The 16,973-nt window shown below is 38.5% G+C and overlaps 4 protein-coding genes across 4 annotated transcripts; 2 read left to right on the forward strand and 2 right to left on the reverse strand.

Annotated features, from left to right (window-relative positions):
- The first annotated feature begins 2,039 nt into the window (after positions 1-2,039).
- On the forward strand, positions 2,040-3,272 carry LOC101297753. The gene is made up of 3 exons (XM_004303721.1): positions 2,040-2,143; positions 2,236-2,326; positions 2,543-3,272. Exons 2-3 carry the CDS (start codon positions 2,243-2,245, stop codon positions 2,945-2,947), a joined length of 489 nt encoding a protein of 162 aa, XP_004303769.1. The 5' UTR covers positions 2,040-2,143; positions 2,236-2,242; the 3' UTR covers positions 2,948-3,272.
- A 648-nt stretch (positions 3,273-3,920) lies between these two features.
- On the reverse strand, positions 3,921-5,806 carry LOC101297166 (RING-H2 finger protein ATL3-like). The gene has a single exon (XM_004303719.1). It carries the CDS (start codon positions 5,327-5,329, stop codon positions 4,418-4,420), a length of 912 nt encoding a protein of 303 aa, XP_004303767.1. The 5' UTR covers positions 5,330-5,806; the 3' UTR covers positions 3,921-4,417.
- Positions 5,807-10,938: 5,132 nt separating this feature from the next.
- On the forward strand, positions 10,939-15,488 carry LOC101293611. Its single transcript, XM_004303706.1, has 7 exons — positions 10,939-11,125; positions 11,619-12,044; positions 12,137-12,189; positions 12,846-12,883; positions 13,108-13,426; positions 13,835-14,151; positions 14,455-15,488. Exons 1-7 carry the CDS (start codon positions 11,113-11,115, stop codon positions 15,290-15,292), a joined length of 2,004 nt encoding a protein of 667 aa, XP_004303754.1. The 5' UTR covers positions 10,939-11,112; the 3' UTR covers positions 15,293-15,488.
- Positions 15,489-15,541: 53 nt separating this feature from the next.
- On the reverse strand, positions 15,542-16,318 carry LOC101298042. The gene is made up of 2 exons (XM_004303722.1): positions 16,050-16,318; positions 15,542-15,955 (listed from the first exon to the last, which is right to left on the reverse strand). The coding sequence occupies exons 1-2, from the start codon at positions 16,227-16,229 to the stop codon at positions 15,833-15,835; spliced, it is 303 nt and encodes a 100-aa protein (XP_004303770.1). The 5' UTR covers positions 16,230-16,318; the 3' UTR covers positions 15,542-15,832.
- Positions 16,319-16,973: the final 655 nt, after the last annotated feature.

Here is a 16,973-nt window from a genome sequence, read left to right on the forward strand (position 1 = left end):
GAGAGAGAGAGAGAGAATGGTTTTTTAGGTATTTTACGTAAAAAATTGCTGACAGAGTGTGGTACTATACTCTATGGGTTGAGCTTATGTCTTTATTTGTTTAAATATGTTGAAATGTGACTTTTCTGTTTTATACAACTGTTTAGAGTAGTGGAATGTCATTTTCTATTATAAAAAAACCAGCAGCAAGCCAACTGAAGTGAAATAAACAAAAATTAAATTTCTCTACTATAGAAGATTGCATATAGAGCATTCGCAAACAACAAAGGTGCGGAAATGGGAGGTTGATGAAGGGTTTGATGATATATACAAAGTTACTAACAATGAGAATCATATACAAGCTACTAAGCAATAATGGATCCAGATGACGAGACACAATCTACAAGGTTCGAGTCAAATTACATGAGATATAGAATCCATCAGGGTATGTATTACAGAGAGGCAGAAGGCTTCATAACTTTAGCTGGAAATAGTTCATATTTGTTGATCATCATTCAGATAGTCCAAATACTATCTCACTTTCTTATCAAGTGACCTAGGCACATAATGAGGTACCCACACATGAGCTAGCTGTAAGCACCGTGGCAACTAAGTTTTACTTCACTGCACCTGAAGAGTTCCATGCCATGTCTTTCCCACCTTTATTCCACATGGAAATAAACGGCAGCGTGCTTACTCCAGGGGTTGAGCTTTAATGAAAACAAAAACTCCTCCGCCACCAACGGCACGTCCTAAAAGCATATTTCCATCCAGGTAAGAAAGGTAATAGAGTCCTCCTACTGATTGCATTCCACTCAACAATTGTTCCAGGTCTGTTTCAAATAAGAGATATACATTAAATTGATAAGTTTCTTGTACAACAAAGACTCACAGAGACTTCAAGCTCCAACCTCTGATAGCTTTGATCACCTCCCCCAAGAATAAAAAACATTGAGCAAATTGACATCATCTCCAAATTCCCAGGGATGTAGAATTGGACATACTAATCACCTCAGACCCTCTCAAAGAACAAATTGTGCATGGTCCAAAGTAGTCCTCTAATATCAAATATGTGCAGCAAATACATTCCTAACTTTGTGCTCTCCCTGCTTCCACATCAACAGCCGAGCTTGGACTACAAGGACTAGTCCTCCTATCTCTGCTCAACAGCCTCTTCAATGACCTCAACCTCGTCGGCACCGGAGACTTCAAGTCCTCCTCGGCCAATTGTATCCAATAACCTACGTACATATTGGAAACTTCAGAAACATCGTATCCAAGATAATAACGAGCTTAAACCCACAAAAAACCAATTCTCATGTATTTCTTCATTGAAAAAAGTTGCCATGTACTTTTCCCATTACTTATTTCCTAATTATTGAATCCTTGCCATGTGGACGAGGAGTGTGCATGCACAACGTATTGCATGTGGTTTCTTCCGTACTTAACCATATTCGATTAGAGAGTAGATTGAGGTCGAGTCTCGGCTATGTACTCTTAATCGCTAAAGCTACAAGTCTCACAAAATAAGCTCCCCGTGTAATTTTTCCTTTCAAAAAAAGAAAAGTTGAGTACTGTACGTTCAACATAATATAATCACTTGAGACTAGCAGAACTGTTCTTAAGCACTTGAGCTCCCTATTGCGCGCCACAAATGGAGGAAGAGAGATTCACTACCTTTTCCCTCCTAAATCTTCACCACAAGAAACCTTCAAAGCCAACCCCGCAACATGCGCCGCATTTATCGCTCATTACAAAAGCCATCTTTGTTTTCGTTTTCTGGGTGGGGATTATTGTTTAGTTAATTTACATGACAGGAGTTTTAAGTAGTCATTAAACAGTGATTAATATTAACTAATGTCTGCTTTTAGTGACTAAAGGCGTTACTACGTTTAGTTTCCATTTTCCAACTACTTAATGAGTATCTTGTCCCGCTTTCTTCCTAAGCACTCTATGCAAGCAAAAGCTCAGTTTCAACCACCATTAGTTACCAGTATCACCAGTATGGTAATTTGATGTGAGCTTTCTGTTAAAAGGTGATATTTGCCTTGTTTCTGATCAATGCTTGTAATTACAAAGGACCACTACTACAAGAGTGGTGGTTAAAAAGATTTGAATTCATTTTCAGAGAGCTTTCTGCTTGATTGGTCTTCTCTGGCTAAAGGTACAGACAGATGAGGATTTTCATTTCATTTTATTGTCTTTAAATGTGTGTTATTTGGCTGGTTTAGTTTATTTGGGTGTGGATTGTTTTAGGCTAAGTATGAGGAAATCTCCTGTTCATTCAAAATATGAGATGGGTTTTGATGGCAGCAATAGATTTGATCCCCAGAATGACTTTTATGAGGTGAGATCATGAGTTTGTGATTATAAAGCTGTCTTCTTTGTGTATATATTGTGAAGGGTTTTGTTGGTATTGTATTGTACATGGCTTGAGATATCACATCCAAGTTTGTCAATTCTATGATTCTGAAAAGATATGTTTATCACTTCTTGACAAATTAAACATTCTCTTTGCTTATTTTTATCAGTATTTTTTTATTTTTTATTTTACTGTGATCAGTTTTTAGAAGAAGCAAAACAGTATGCTTTAGAATCAGACTTTCAGACATCATCAACTTCATATCCAGAAGAAAGTGGAGAAAGAAGATCAGGGCAAGAGAAGAAGAAGAAATCATGGAAGAAATTACTGTTCCCGTGGTTGAAGGGCGAGAAGTTGAGCAAAACTAGCACAAAACCAGCAACCAAATCTCAAGTATCTGATGCAAGAAGGACTAATGTTTCTGGTCCGGTATTTGGCACCGGCAAGGCAATGGATGGCAGGCTCCGGCGCCCCTTATCTGGGCCTATTAACAGTCTGTTTAGACCAACAAAAAGAACAGATAGTGAGGTGCCCTACAAGTGTCTAGACAAGACCGGCAGCACTCAAGTTGTTCAGACATATGGTCCTGTTTATCTGGTGAGATAGAGTATCATGAAGAAGTTGTCATAGGGAATTTAATCTCAAGTTGTCTGCATCTTGGTGGATGTTGACCAGATAATGTAGCCAGTTTTTGGTGACCATGAGAAGAATGTTTGACATAGCTTTTTGCTGAAGTGCAATGGACTTCTGAATTCTAGATGCGCGCTCTGTGATCGGGAATCCAGTAGGACATTTGAGCCTTCTTAGTTGAGTTTTTGAATTGTTTAAAGCATGTGATAGGCTAGAGAGAGATTGTACATAACTGTAATGTTATTGTTTTTCATTGTGTGATGCTAGAAAACAGAACGTGATATCCTTGACAGCAAGGTCAGTTTAGCTTTTGAGTGGATCACTCTCCACAGTGTTGATGTTCTACTTCCTTCAATCTTCCAACTAGATCCTCCTTATTTCTACATTTATTTCAGGAAGCAGGAACCATATCTTGGCTATATGCATGACTTCTAGTTTTGATTAATCGAAATTAGTGTTTGCTAGGGAAACTATACCTGCCCAAGAAAAAGACTCGTATACAATACCCTCTTGCTAAAAGAGATTAGATACCTGAGATCATTAAACTTACCTTTATACGAATGCTTTAAACATTAACGCAGGCACTTACTTCATATATGTTCCACCGCTATTTGGTTAGTAGCTTTCAGAAGTCAGAACTTCAACAGCCTACCAAAATGAGGGTCACTGACCTCTTTACTAATCCTTTGGTCTGAAAAAGTGATGGCATAATAAAAATTGCTATAGTGATGTTTAGTGTTTACAGAAAAATAAAGCCTTTAGTGGTTAGTATGTGGTCTTTCCATACTCTTTTTCAATATTGACATCAGGAAAGAACTCAGCAAGGTATCTGATCTGAAAGCCATAGACACACCAAACCCTACATTCTATTATCAAAACAGATAATGCCATCACAAAGACAAAGCAGTTGGTTTCAATGCTTCTGAGGTCATTGCCAAAGAAGGAATTAATTAAAGTTCTCAGCAATGTCACAACATAAAATCAGTTGCACCTACTAAACTGCCAAACGATAGCATCCAAAATCCAAATTTGGTATGATTGATATGCTTATCTAACTGAGGGAAATTTCAGACACTAAACAAGGCTAGTTTCTTGATTCCTAAAACAAACAAGGGTTTAAGACTTTAACCTATCAAACCCATAACCTGCATTTCCATTCAACAATTGTTCCAAGTCTGTTTTAAAGTAAGAGATATACATTAAATTGATAAATATCTTGTACAACAAAGACTCAAAGAGACTTCAAGCTCCAACCTCTGATAGCTTTGATCACCTCCCCCAAGAATAAAAGAACATTGAGCAAATTGACATCATCTCCAAAAGAACCTAATCAATTCCCAGGGATGTAGAATTGGACATACTAATCACCTCAGACCCTCTCAAAGAACAAATTGTTCATGGTCCAAAGTAGTCCTCTAAAATCAAATATGTGCAGCAAATACATTCCTAACTTTGTGCTCTCCCTGCTTCCACATCAACAGCCGAGCTTGGACTACAAGGACTAATCCTCCTATCTCTGCTCAACAGCCTCTTCAATGACCTCAACCTCGTCGGCACCGGAGACTTCAAGTCCTCCTCGGCTGCAGCAAACCTGTTATTCCCGGAAGGTGAAGGCGATGCTAATGATGTCACTGGACTCTCACTCGGAATGTCAATCACCAACATTCCCTCCGGTCTTCTAGTATCCGAAGAAGAAGAGGGACATGGTCCCTGAGCCGAAGTCCCTTCCTCCAAACCCGGTCCGGAGCTAACCCTTGTCTGGTTACCCCAGAACAACACATTTGTAGGGAAATTTGGAGACTCTGAAGAAAACCCAGAAGCCAAAGTCTCGGCAGGCGATGGAATTTCAACACTAAGCTCGGAAATAGAGGAATCAGAGCGAGCCACAGCCTCCGGAACAACGGCGTTCCGGCAAAGCGGACATGTGGAATGTGACTGAAACCACATGTCAATGCACTCAACATGAAATCCATGGTTACATTTCGGTAGTAACCTTGCCTTCTCGCCTTGAACAAGATCAGAGAGACACACAGCGCATTCCAACCCTTCTTTGAAGTCTTCAGGACTGAAGACAATTAAAGGTAGAGAGCTGAGGACTAAAGGGTCTAGACCTCGCCGGAGGGTTGGGGCTCCGGATTCCTGGCCGGGAGCGAAGACGAAACGGCGGCGTCTGCGGCCGGTGTTGCGGGTGGAGGAGTTGGGATCGTCGACAACGTCCCACCAGTACCATTTGGCGTAGAGGTGGAGGCAGAGGACGAAGACGACGACTAAGAAGAGGACTAGTACGGCGATCATCATGATTTTTCCGGTGAGTTGTACGGCTTGTGAGTCGTCCAGGCCAAGAGATGAGTCTCCCATTGATAAAGGTGAGAGCTTTAGCTCAAAGTTTGAGGCTTTGCAGATAAAGGTAAGAGCTTTAGAGGAAATGAGATGACCCAAATCAAGTTTGAGGCTTTTGTGAAGAAATGAGAGGAACCCAGATGAGGAGTTGGGTAGATTTGACTACCCAAGTCTGAGATTGAGTTTTGGATGAGGAAATGAGATGAACTCAAGAAGGGAGGTTGATGTGGGGAATTGGGTTTGTCTAAAATATCACTAAAATGTGTATAATGGGAACAGAGAGCAGGAAATGGGGGTTAAATATGGGGTTTGGAAGAGGCAAGTTGGACTTGTTCTTTGAGGGAATTGGGGAAAAAGCTGGGAACCCAAAATTGAAGAAAGAGACGTAAGCTATGCAGATGTTGGGGGAGAGAGGCGTGGTGGTGCTGTGGTGTTTTGGTTTTCAATTGGAGAGTAGAGAAGGGGAGAAAGGCCTTCTTCTACTCCACTTGTAATGACTGAAAACTCAAAGACTTGGACTTTTTTATTTTGAAGGGAGAAGAGTAGGGGAAGACGACGGCCTCCTTTGTTTAATTGGGTCCAAGTTTGAGAGGGTAGAATCCCCACTACACTCCCTTCTCGGTGCTTTCCTCTCTCTTGACCTCTTTTATGACTTCTTCTCGAGTTTTTCTGTCTATTTCTGTTGAATTTTCGCCGGAATTGATGATCACCGGAATTGATGATCGCGGTATTAGAAGTGTGACATACATCGGAGTACCATAGAATTCTCGATTTGCGATGAAATGAGTAGTTTTTTTTGAAAGGCCATGAAATGAGTGTGAATATACTATAACACTGTGATGTATTTGACAAACGGTCACACCACACATAATTAGTATCTCATACTTCATTAGTTTAATGATTTTGAATGAAGTTTCAAGCTCCTCTTAAACACGTTTTAGTTTTTTTATTCAAATTGGTTAATTTGATTAGTTCACTAAAATCTACAACATTCAAATGTGGTTTATATTTTAGAGGATCAAAACTAGAGATAAGAAGAGAAACAAACGACAAATGTAAAATAGAGTACGGTTAGAAATCATCATCTTAGTTTCGAAGTTATTTTGATTAAGCGTGTTTATACCTAGACTAGGATTGTTGATCAGGGTTTACTTGACCCCTTACAACTTGGTTTGGATCCTCTGCTGTATAAGACTTTGTATTTCAGCTACTTGAGCTTCAATCAAATTTTCCACTTTATATATATACAATATTGAAGTTTAAATACTCCATATATTATGAGCTTTGTCATTCTTAGATGTTGGTCTTTTTCTTTCTGGTCAATGTTTGGATTGGTCAATACGGCAATATACATGGATGGTAGTCCTTGTAAACTTAACAACCAAAACTCCACATTTCCACAGACTGACCAAATTTGGTTGACAAATGCCAGTTTTTTGCATGCATGTTTGTTCAATTTCAACGCCTTCTGATTAAAAAGAAGATCATATAAACCTAACTCTGATAGTGATTTGAATTTGGAAAGCATGGGGCAAATAATTCCCCAGATTTTTAGATTAATGTTGGGAAAACACAAAACTACAGGTGGCTCAGTGGGGTATCTGTCATTCTGCCCCAGCATTATCACATTAGATTATGTTGATATGTTTATGTTTTAGGTATAGCTTTAACGCAAATCTCAAGGTAATTGCACCTAAACCATATTATCTGATCCTCAAAGCTCGCTGATTTCCAGCTGCTTTTGATGCTGGAGTTAGTCGAAATATTCTTCACTTTGTTTCTCCGATCGCAAGAGATTCTTAATTGGTATCTTAGTATATATGTTTTCGTCCGAGGTTGTTTTGTATCTTTCAATTTTCAAATTCGTTAGTGAGACAATTAACTTTTGAGATTGAAGTGCGATTTAGGCAAGAGATCAAGAACCCTAATTAAACAATTTTAAACTCAATTAAGTTGCATGGGGCAGTTTGCGCTATAAGGGTTGTGGCAGAATGTAATAAGGAAATACAAAATGACGTATGTTTCCTTTGTTTATATGTTGTATGATAGTTTGATCGAGTATAATTTGAATTTTGAAACTTTTTATCACTGTTAAGAGTGAGATATATAGTAAGTCATTTCGCTTATGTTAGCGTGCAAACTTAGTAACATGCACATTCGGCTAGTTTGGATTAGGGTCCACGAGTATATCTTAGTAAAATCAAACTAATTTTCTTAATTTTTCGCAGGCGCATAAACCCAGAGACCTTTCAAACATGCTGGTCACTAACTAGTTGGAGTTGAGACTCGAAATATAGACAAGTAGTTTATCATAAGATCATGAATATATGATGTTTTGCTTTTAGTTCAAACAGTTAATCTCCATTTTCGCTTCTTTGTTAATTTTTACATCACATTAATAATGATACTCATTGTCAACATCTATTACGTAGCAGTGTAGCACGTTAATACGAGTATACATACGTGCAACCGTGCAAGTTAAACTTACATTTGAGGGAACGACCATCTATTTACCAATGAATTGAGCTTTTGGACTATAATGATCCACCAAAACATGATTTGAACTATTGGTTTATACATGTATTCCATAAGTTGACAACAAATAAGTAATGCATTGCACGAAATTAAGGGATCGTCTATGATTTGTATGATTGATCGTCTACAAAATAAGCTTTTGAATATGGTCATGATTTGTCTTAACATCAATACGTACATACCATAACATGATTTCAGCTATTGTTTTCAAATGAAAACCCTACATAACAAAAGAGAAAATGAAGGCAATATTGCACGAGTTGCTGATGCTCATGTGATCTACCAGCAACTAATCCTGATATCAAGCTAAATAATGGGATTTGCCATAATTTTGGGCCTTGATTTATACTTTAGAATACTCATCACTCAAGTAAAAACACAAATGCGTGGACAAAATGATTGATTCGAAATGATTTTCGTCCTCCTTAATAATAGCCATTCATGCCATTCACTAGTTAAAAGCACGAACACACATATAGATGGATAAGCGCACGTTGAATCATTGATAGCTTTGTCTGTTATCAAAGAATCTAACAAAGAGAAAAGGAATGCATATGAATAATTGATCGGATCACCGATCATGCATAGAAAGTTGCAGCTCCTACTGTCAAGTATATATCGTCTATATATCATTGCCTCCGGGCCGCAAGGCTTTTATTGAGACCACTGTGAAAAGATGAAAGTACGTTTTCAAGAACGTAGGTACATCCGAAAACGATGCAGCAGTTTCATGCTTTTGTATGTTTAAGGAGTAAAAGTTTGAGGGTCGTGATCCATGGTAAAATACATTGGAGAATGGAGCCACACAAACTAATGTCTATTCAAGACTTACACGGGTAACTAGCTCCATGCTCGTTTGAAGTTGATTAATGGTACTAGCTATGAAGATTGAAGAAATGTCAAGCTCAATTTCGTAGAGATATATAGAAGATTGATCTATTACATATGGTATTGAGTAAGTACGTGTGGATGTGCTGCACTAGGAACATTGAGTAGTCAGTAAGGAGTTATCTACTGTATTGACGTATCAAGAAAACACTAACATGAATACAACATGACAATATGACAAAATTTTGAAGTGGAGCACTACATGATATTATACCTTCAAAAAAGAAAGAAATTAAAGAAGAACATGATATTACACACAATCCTTTAAGGTTTTCCTTAGTATATATTTTATCGTTGAACTTAATTTGTTATAAATTCCTTTTGATCGATAATTGCATATAGTGGCACCCCTCGTTACTAACTTTGGCTCCGTCACTGATTCTATACTTTTGTATAATACGTGTTTGAGAGCGTTAGATCATGCATGCTGGATACGTGACATGTTATTTATATGAACACTTGATGCTTTAGAGTGATGTACAAGCTAGTACTATGACAACATACAAAACTAATGCCGAGGTGGCATTCATAGTAGATCGAACTCTATACTCCTTTGGGAATGTGGGTAACCCAAATTGATGGAGTATTGATTCATCAACCGGCTTTCTGGTCAGAAATGTTGAAACTGACTATATACGAAGCCGCCAGGACTGCTTCTTGGAAATCAAACGGATAAAGGGGTAGTCAATAGTTCTTTGAATCGAAGATGCATGACACCATTCCTATGGCCTAGCCTATTTATCCACATGCACACCATTTATTTTATGGATGACTATCAACGCAGCCATCAGAGAATTATAACTCGATTGATTAGATTATCCTGTGAAACATATGAAAAATAAGTTGACCAGATAAATATTCTGGAATCCAAGTCTCTCTCTGCTCGATCAACTTGTTAGAAGAAAATTATGCTTGCTGAAATCAACGCCTAACGTCGAAACTTCAATAATATCGAAAGCTAGTTGTGATTGTAAAGGCTGCCGAATTAGCCCTTTGGTTCAATGCAAGCATTTGACCACGTACTGCGTAGTTATGTTTTCTTCTGTTTTCCTGTTTCGTATAATATGTACATGCATGCAATCCACATGCAAGTTATTTTCCTGAACGATCTGTGTTTGTGTATGCAGGCATGGGGTTCAAACTTGACTACTTGAGGCATGTTGCATGACGTTTGCTTAGGGATGATGATGATACATGTGCTCATAACTTTCTTAAAGAGGAAATTCAAGTTGAGAAGAATCCATCTAGTTGGACTGTTGGACTTGTCAAAAATCACAGATCATCAACTAGAATCACGAATAGCAAGAAGCCAAGAACAATCTCGAAACCCTTTAATCGATCGTTTCCGAGATTTACAAACTTGATACTTTGTTGCATGCCTTGAACTTTCTCATATTATCGTCATGTATGACTCTATGCTTGGATAATTGAAGCTCTACTATTCTCCCTGAGAAATATAACTAAATGAAAATGTCTCATCATCAAATCATTTGTGAAGGTATATGTTTGGTTTTGCTTACATATGATGGTTTGATTTACATTGCTAGTTCGTCTCCTAATAATTTGAGTGTCCTTATAAAAAGTGAGAATGAAAAAAGTTATAGTCAACCTCATTTTAGATATTAACAATGTCACACGTAGCTCACATCCTATTTCCTTATAATATTGGTGAATAAGATTTTAGGGGTTGAAACTCGGTGACTAGCCAAGTTGACATTAAGAATCTACTGGAGCTGTTAAAATTAATAAAAAAATTAATAATGCTCTTCAAAATGACTAAAGAGCCAATATAGTTAAAGATGTTCTAACTAAACAACGACATAATGTTCATGACTTGACTTGGTGAGTAACTGACAATTATAATAAAACAACTTTAACTTGAGAATAATTGTTTCAAATTTTCTACCCTACATCATAGATGGTTGATCACTTGATCATGATTTTCTTGAGTTTAGGCATTCATCCCGTTTTGCTTGTTTTGGACAGAATTGGGCCTCTTGGATGCAATTGGGCTGCAAACCCGAAAGGCATGATCCAACTCAGCAACCCGCATAGAAAATATCATACCAGAAGGCAACGCCGACCAAGTGTGATAAGCCAACAAGGGGCATTTGGGAAAAATATCAAATTGTCTGCCTTTGTGTAAATTCGTTATCCATCTCCTGCAACTGTTATCAAACACTGTGGTTTATTTGTGTGTGAGGACTGTGTGGCTCTCTCGCAGTGACAAGAGTCTCTATGTTTCTCTTCTAACCCAAGAACCCACATTTCTTAATATGCTTGTTCTGCTTGAGTAACTCTAACCTGAAATGCTGCCTCTGTTCTCTGTCTCTACTGAGCTGTTGTTGTTGGGTTTGGAATTGGCTGAATGAGCTTCCATGCCTTCACTAGGTACCCAACTTCAATCTCATTCTTCATTCACTTTGTTGTCTATATCACTCGTTTATACTGATTCAAAGTTTGAATCTTTGGTGCTGAATTATGTGAAGTCTTGCTTATGTTGCTTCCCCATTTCATTGAGAGCTTAGCCTAGACTTGGTGCTGGACTTGTTTTCTGGGTTTGCTAGTTCCATGAATTATTGCCTAACTAGCTTTTTGTAAAAGAATTGGGTAGAGTCAAATTGTATGTGATTGGGCTCAATTGTCAAATGTGTATGTGACTGTTTAGATATGAAAAAGATGATTTTTATGTTATCCTGATGTTAACGAGACCTTTTCCAATGCATATGCAGTACTTAGCAGATGTTAGTTTCATATAACTACCCTTTGTTTCAGACTTTGGACCGTGTGTGTAAATGTTCAATTGTCAATGACTGGTTTTATATCCAAAGACTGCTGCTTTATTGGTTGAGGGTATCTCTTAAATGTTTGTATTTGTTTGCAGAGATTGCTGTTGCCCAGCCTGTCTTCCAAAACCATATATGTACACTCAGGGCTCAAACCCCTCTTCATAGTAAAGTAATTTCAAGTCCATTCACCTTCGGAATTGACAAGAAACTTTCCTCATCGTGGAAATCCTCGGACATACCTAAAAGGTCGTACTTCAACTTGGGGAATGCTAAGACCCCAAGGAGTAGACTAGTGATCCAAGCAGTTGCTACTTTTGAAGCAAAAAGTCTCGTTCATAATGAGAATGGACACATGCGTGTCAATAGTTCAGAGCTGGATAAGGATTCGAGTCCCTTTAAGCCAGAGTCTTCCAGTGATGGGTCCTCAGAAATGGATGATAAAGAGAAGTTAAGGCGAATGAGAATTTCTAAAGCAAATAAAGGAAACACACCGTGGAATAAAGGCAGAAAGCACAGTCCCGGTATGATATACTCATCCAGTCTGGCTTTTGTGTTTTCAGCATGTGTCCCTTATGCTTGTCGTACTGAAATGTCATTCATACAATCACTGCAGAAACCCTTCGGCTGATCAGAGAAAGAACAAGGCTTGCGATGCAGGATCCTAAGGTGATGTCATGTAAGAAAAATTTAGATGTTCTGTTAGAAACTTAGAATGATGTTAATATAGATATATTAGGAGCGGAGCTAGATTGAGCTTTGGATTTTCTCTCAAGTAAAACTTGTTTCATACGTAGATTACATACTCAGTATTGAAAGATACATGGAGATTGGTTGTGTATACACCATTGAGTTGGTGCAATCTACTTAAAAACACAAACTTTTTCAAAACAGTAAATGCATTTATTTTGGCCAGTCTTGTTTGTTGCAGAGGAAACCTTGTCTCTTTGTATATATAGCTCACTTTGAGGCACTTGATTGGATGCATCACTAATCTTCTCAATGTGCTGCTGGTCATATTACTAGTCTGTATAAGAGAACCTTTCCCCTATTAGATAATTACCGTCCAGCTTTCTGCCTCATAAGAACATGCATTCATATCAGTATTTATCTGCAAAAGCAATTTTTCTATTAGATTGAAGGATGACTCACTGATGCTTGGCACCGTACCTATCTTATTGCACACACATAATAATCTTGCCAATGCAAAGGATAACCTATGAGATGACGGTAATGGGTCTTGTAATTTCATTCTCCCTGTAATTGTTTATATTCATATCAAATGTCAGAGTTGTTTATGTTACTGACTATGTTTGTCTACACAGGTCAAAATGAAGTTGGTTAACCTTGGACATGCTCAAACGTGGGTATTTGTTGTTCTATTTTTAAGAACTGAAGTTTTTTTTGTTTTGGAAGTTTAATCATTGCTATCCTTTCTCATTGTGTTAAAACAGTCTTCATTTTAGTCTGCCTTTGTTTGTCCCTTGAGTGGAACCAACTAGAAGTTTGCAATTAACTAATCATAAACTTGAGTTACTTTTCCTTCAAACCCCTAATAGAACATCGCCACTCTTATTGATCATTCAGGAAGGAGACAAGAACAAAAATTGGGATTGGAGTCAGGATGGGGTGGGAAAAACGGCGGCAGAAGCTATCATTGCAGGAAAGTTGCTGTTATGAATGGCAGAACTTAATTGCCGAAGCCTCTAGACGAGGTTATGACGGTGAGGAGGAATTGCAATGGGATTCCTACACGATCTTAGATGGAAAGCTTACAGAGGAGTATCTAGAGAGTATTGAACAAAGGAAGACAATGCGAAGGCCAAAAGGAAGCAAGAGAGCGCCCAAATCTCTTGAGCAGAGAAGGAAGATCTCACAAGCAATCTCAGCAAAATGGAATGATCCGGTAAGTGCAGATATAGTAATATTGGAGAGGTCTCATTAAGTAATTACATAACCGTGTTTGATGCCTTCAGGGCTAAAACTCCTTTCACATCCAAATCCCAAGTTTGCACCATCCCAAGTACTACATTACTGTCTTTGAACTCTTCCACTTCCAAGATTACCATACTTGACCTAATCCGGCCTTAACCCATGGTTCGGGTGCCAGTCATCCAATGTTAGTGTAGTTTTGGGTGTTTAGGCTACTCAAACTGAACTTCCCCTTATCTAGAATAAACCATTGTAATTGTTCGTTCATGTTGATACATAGGTGCCAATATGCCATTGTATATTGCATGTTGAGTAACAATAGCAGGGAACCTGACTCTTCCTTTCTTTAAATTAATTGTTCGTGATATACTTCAAATATCAGGAGTACCGTGACCGGGTTTGCTCTGCCTTGTCAAAATATTACGATGCATCATATGGAGCTGAAAGGAAACCAAGAAAGAGGTCACCTAGTAATACAGACTCCCCAAGAAGAAGCCCTACAAAGAAAAAGGAAAAGGTTTCTGCAGAAAAAGGGATTTGGAGGAATGAAATTAAACCCCAGAAACTAAAGTCGAGGAGAAGTAAAGGACCCATGTATAAGGATCCTCTGGCAAGTTCTAAGATGGAGATGATAAAGAATATCAGAGCACAAAGAGCGGCTACTGAAACCAAGAAAACAGAAGCCATAGAACGAGCCAGGTAAGCTCATCTTGCATACTTGTTGGATTGAAGTGAACTCTATGGACTAGTAGATGAAAATTACTAACCTGTATTATCAGACCATTGATTTGGAACAACTGAAAAAGCCATTTCATGCTGTTTATATATTTTTTTTATATTAAGGTTTCAGCTATTTAGAATCTCGAATATTATCAGCCCCATTGAGTCGATCATATGGTCAAATAATCCTGACCAGATCTTACTTGGGATCACATACAGATGAACTTGTAAAAAACACCATATCTCTAATTGCTGTTTGATCACTTTTATGGCATTCTGCAGACTATTGATTGCTGAAGCTGAGAAGGCTGCCATGGCTCTTGAGGCTTCTGCAACAAAGAGCCCTGTTGCTCGAGCTTCCCTCATTGAAACTCGACAGCTTATAGCTGAGGCAATTCGGTCAATTGAATCTATAGACACAATGCAGAGCTCTTCACATGAGAATGAAGAGCCTTCTGGTGCATCAAATGAAGTGACTAGCCAGAGTGAGAAGGAAAACTGGTTTTGGGGTCCGACTGAAGCAGATGATGGAAAGGTAAATGGCACTCCAACCTTTCCATCCCATGAGAATGAAAAGCCTTCAGTCCTACCAGATGAAGTGATTAGCGAAGTTGAGAAGGAAACTGAGATTTGGGGTTTGACTGAAGCAGATAATGGAAAGGTAAATGGCACCCAGACCTTCTCCATCAGTGAGAACAAAGACTCTTTATTCGTATCTGATGAAGTGCTTGGCCAGATAGAGAAGGAAACATATACAGGGTTTGGTAGTATGACTGAAGCATACAATGGAAAAGTAAATGGCATCCCATCCTTATCGTCGATTAAAGATGAGGACCTTGGCTTTGACGAGTTCACCTTGCAGGATTTGCTCAGTGATGAAGAAGAGCTTTCCCTAATGAGGTCCGACGCTGATGCTTTGCCTCGGTTTAGTTTGAAGCAATCTGATTCAAGCATTCAGTCAGATGGAAGAGAATCAAATGAGAAGCATGAATGCAACAAGAATCTTCAATTCAATGAGACCAAAGTTGAATCCCAAGAAGATGAAGCACCTTCAATACCAGCTACTGTAACCAAAAAGTGGGTCCGAGGGAGACTAGTTGAAGTAGCAGAAGACGCTTAGGTACAGCAAATTCATGAAACAGTAATGGTACTTTTCTCCTGAACATTTTGAGTCCATAAGGCCTGTCCCGATCGCATCTGCTACTAGCAAACAGCAGAGGAGTCTTTATTCACACCGTAAGGTTGCCAACTGCTGTATACACATTGAGCTAATACTTATTTGTCGACCATGATTGTTTTCATATGATACTGTAGTAGAATTATCTGGGGGCCTTTGTATCAGTGGAAGATAGCATCTCTAGTCTTATTTGATATTGAAGATAGATTCTATACATTTTACAGGTCTGTAATATGTTACATTCAATTGCCAAGTGCAGCATCCTTTTTCCTCAAATAGATTTTATACACATTTTGTCAACCATGTTATATTTTAACGCAACCATATATATGAAGGTATGAACTGATCCTGGCTGTGTTAGTTGTATGATAATATTGCATCCAAGAATAACTCGAGTCTTCTAAGCATATAAACAGATAACCAAAAATAGAAGCCTCAGTATATTATAGCTCTAGGTTCATACAACATGATTGCAATGAAAAGTTAACTAGGAGGGTAGATTTTATCGGGGCGGTCGAGCTGGGATTCCACAGTCTTCTCCACCTCTTTCCTCTTCTCTTCTTTCTCCTGTTTCGCTTTCTCTATCTCCTCTTTTACTTCTTCCTCCTGCAAGACACAGAACAGACCTCAGGAGTTAAACAATGGAAGCTGCTTTATCTTTGATAGAGGATGCAATAGAAAACCATGCAAGCTAGCCTACGTTTATGATCTTGTGAGTGACAGGCCGCTTAAGGCCATGAACGGCGGCTCGGTCCGGCGTCTTGGTGGCGAGAAGACGCAGCAGCTCCGGCTTCTTGGCACAACAAGCAGTTGCACTGCCTGCAGAGTTTTTGATGCCTCCACCTCTTGAGCCCCATCCAAGCACAAGTCTTGACTGCATTTTCAGGCTCCTAGTTAGATAGCTAGCTTTTCCCTTTCCTCTTCTTCTGTTAGAAATTGGTAATTTAAGATTGGCTACTCACCAGTGATGACATATCTGAATCAAATTCATGTCATCTAAATAGACTGCCACATGTCGTGTAATACCGCGTGCTACCTGTGTTTGTGTTCAAGAACAGGAGCGTCTAGAATGACCAATACGCTTCATCAAAGGAGGGTCTAGAAAATTTGAGCAATAAGATGTTGATTCTATATAGCGCATATTACTTTAACTCATAAATTCATAATACCAACCATATCTTCTAATCAAATTCTCACGATGAGGCGTGATCATAATTCTTCACGGTGAAGTTACGTTGCACAGAAATCATCTTTTCACTTCTAATTGATTCATTTTATTTTTCCAAATAGAAGCAGGGCGCCAAACTCCAACAATAAGCCAGCAAGGTTTAGCAAAGTTCAACCATCTTCGGGGAGATTTATTATTTTTTTTCTTCTTCAAGATTGAGTAACAAAATTACAACAAAAAAACCATGAGGACATCCTAATTTGTGTGAATCAAAATGCACTGCATGATGAACACACAACAGAAAAACATTGCTATTATCAAATGGGCAAGTGCCAACCATAGATATTAAAATTCTGAACCCACACAAGTTTTAAAACATACTTCCCAAGTTCCAAGCTAGTATGTAGTGCATGTTCATATGTAAAGCACATCCAACTTATATCTAGTCACGTTATT

This window comes from Fragaria vesca, linkage group LG6 (assembly GCF_000184155.1).
Source record: "Fragaria vesca subsp. vesca linkage group LG6, FraVesHawaii_1.0, whole genome shotgun sequence".
Taxonomy (NCBI): Eukaryota; Viridiplantae; Streptophyta; class Magnoliopsida; order Rosales; family Rosaceae; genus Fragaria; species Fragaria vesca.

Bases quoted from the DNA above. Each gene is read 5' to 3' on its own strand.
- LOC101293611 (XM_004303706.1), top strand. The intron at 12,045-12,136 runs GTATGATATACT...CAATCACTGCAG, and splicing joins AGGCAGAAAGCACAGTCCCG to AAACCCTTCGGCTGATCAGA. The intron at 14,152-14,454 runs GTAAGCTCATCT...GGCATTCTGCAG, and splicing joins GAAGCCATAGAACGAGCCAG to ACTATTGATTGCTGAAGCTG.
- LOC101297166 (XM_004303719.1), bottom strand. From the start codon at position 5,329: ATGGGAGACTCATCTCTTGGCCTGGACGACTCACAAGCCGTACAACTC.
- LOC101298042 (XM_004303722.1), bottom strand. From the start codon at position 16,229: ATGCAGTCAAGACTTGTGCTTGGATGGGGCTCAAGAGGTGGAGGCATC. The intron at 15,956-16,049 runs GTAGGCTAGCTT...TGTGTCTTGCAG, and splicing joins TCACTCACAAGATCATAAAC to GAGGAAGAAGTAAAAGAGGA.
- LOC101297753 (XM_004303721.1), top strand. From the start codon at position 2,243: ATGAGGAAATCTCCTGTTCATTCAAAATATGAGATGGGTTTTGATGGC. The intron at 2,327-2,542 runs GTGAGATCATGA...TACTGTGATCAG, and splicing joins CCCAGAATGACTTTTATGAG to TTTTTAGAAGAAGCAAAACA.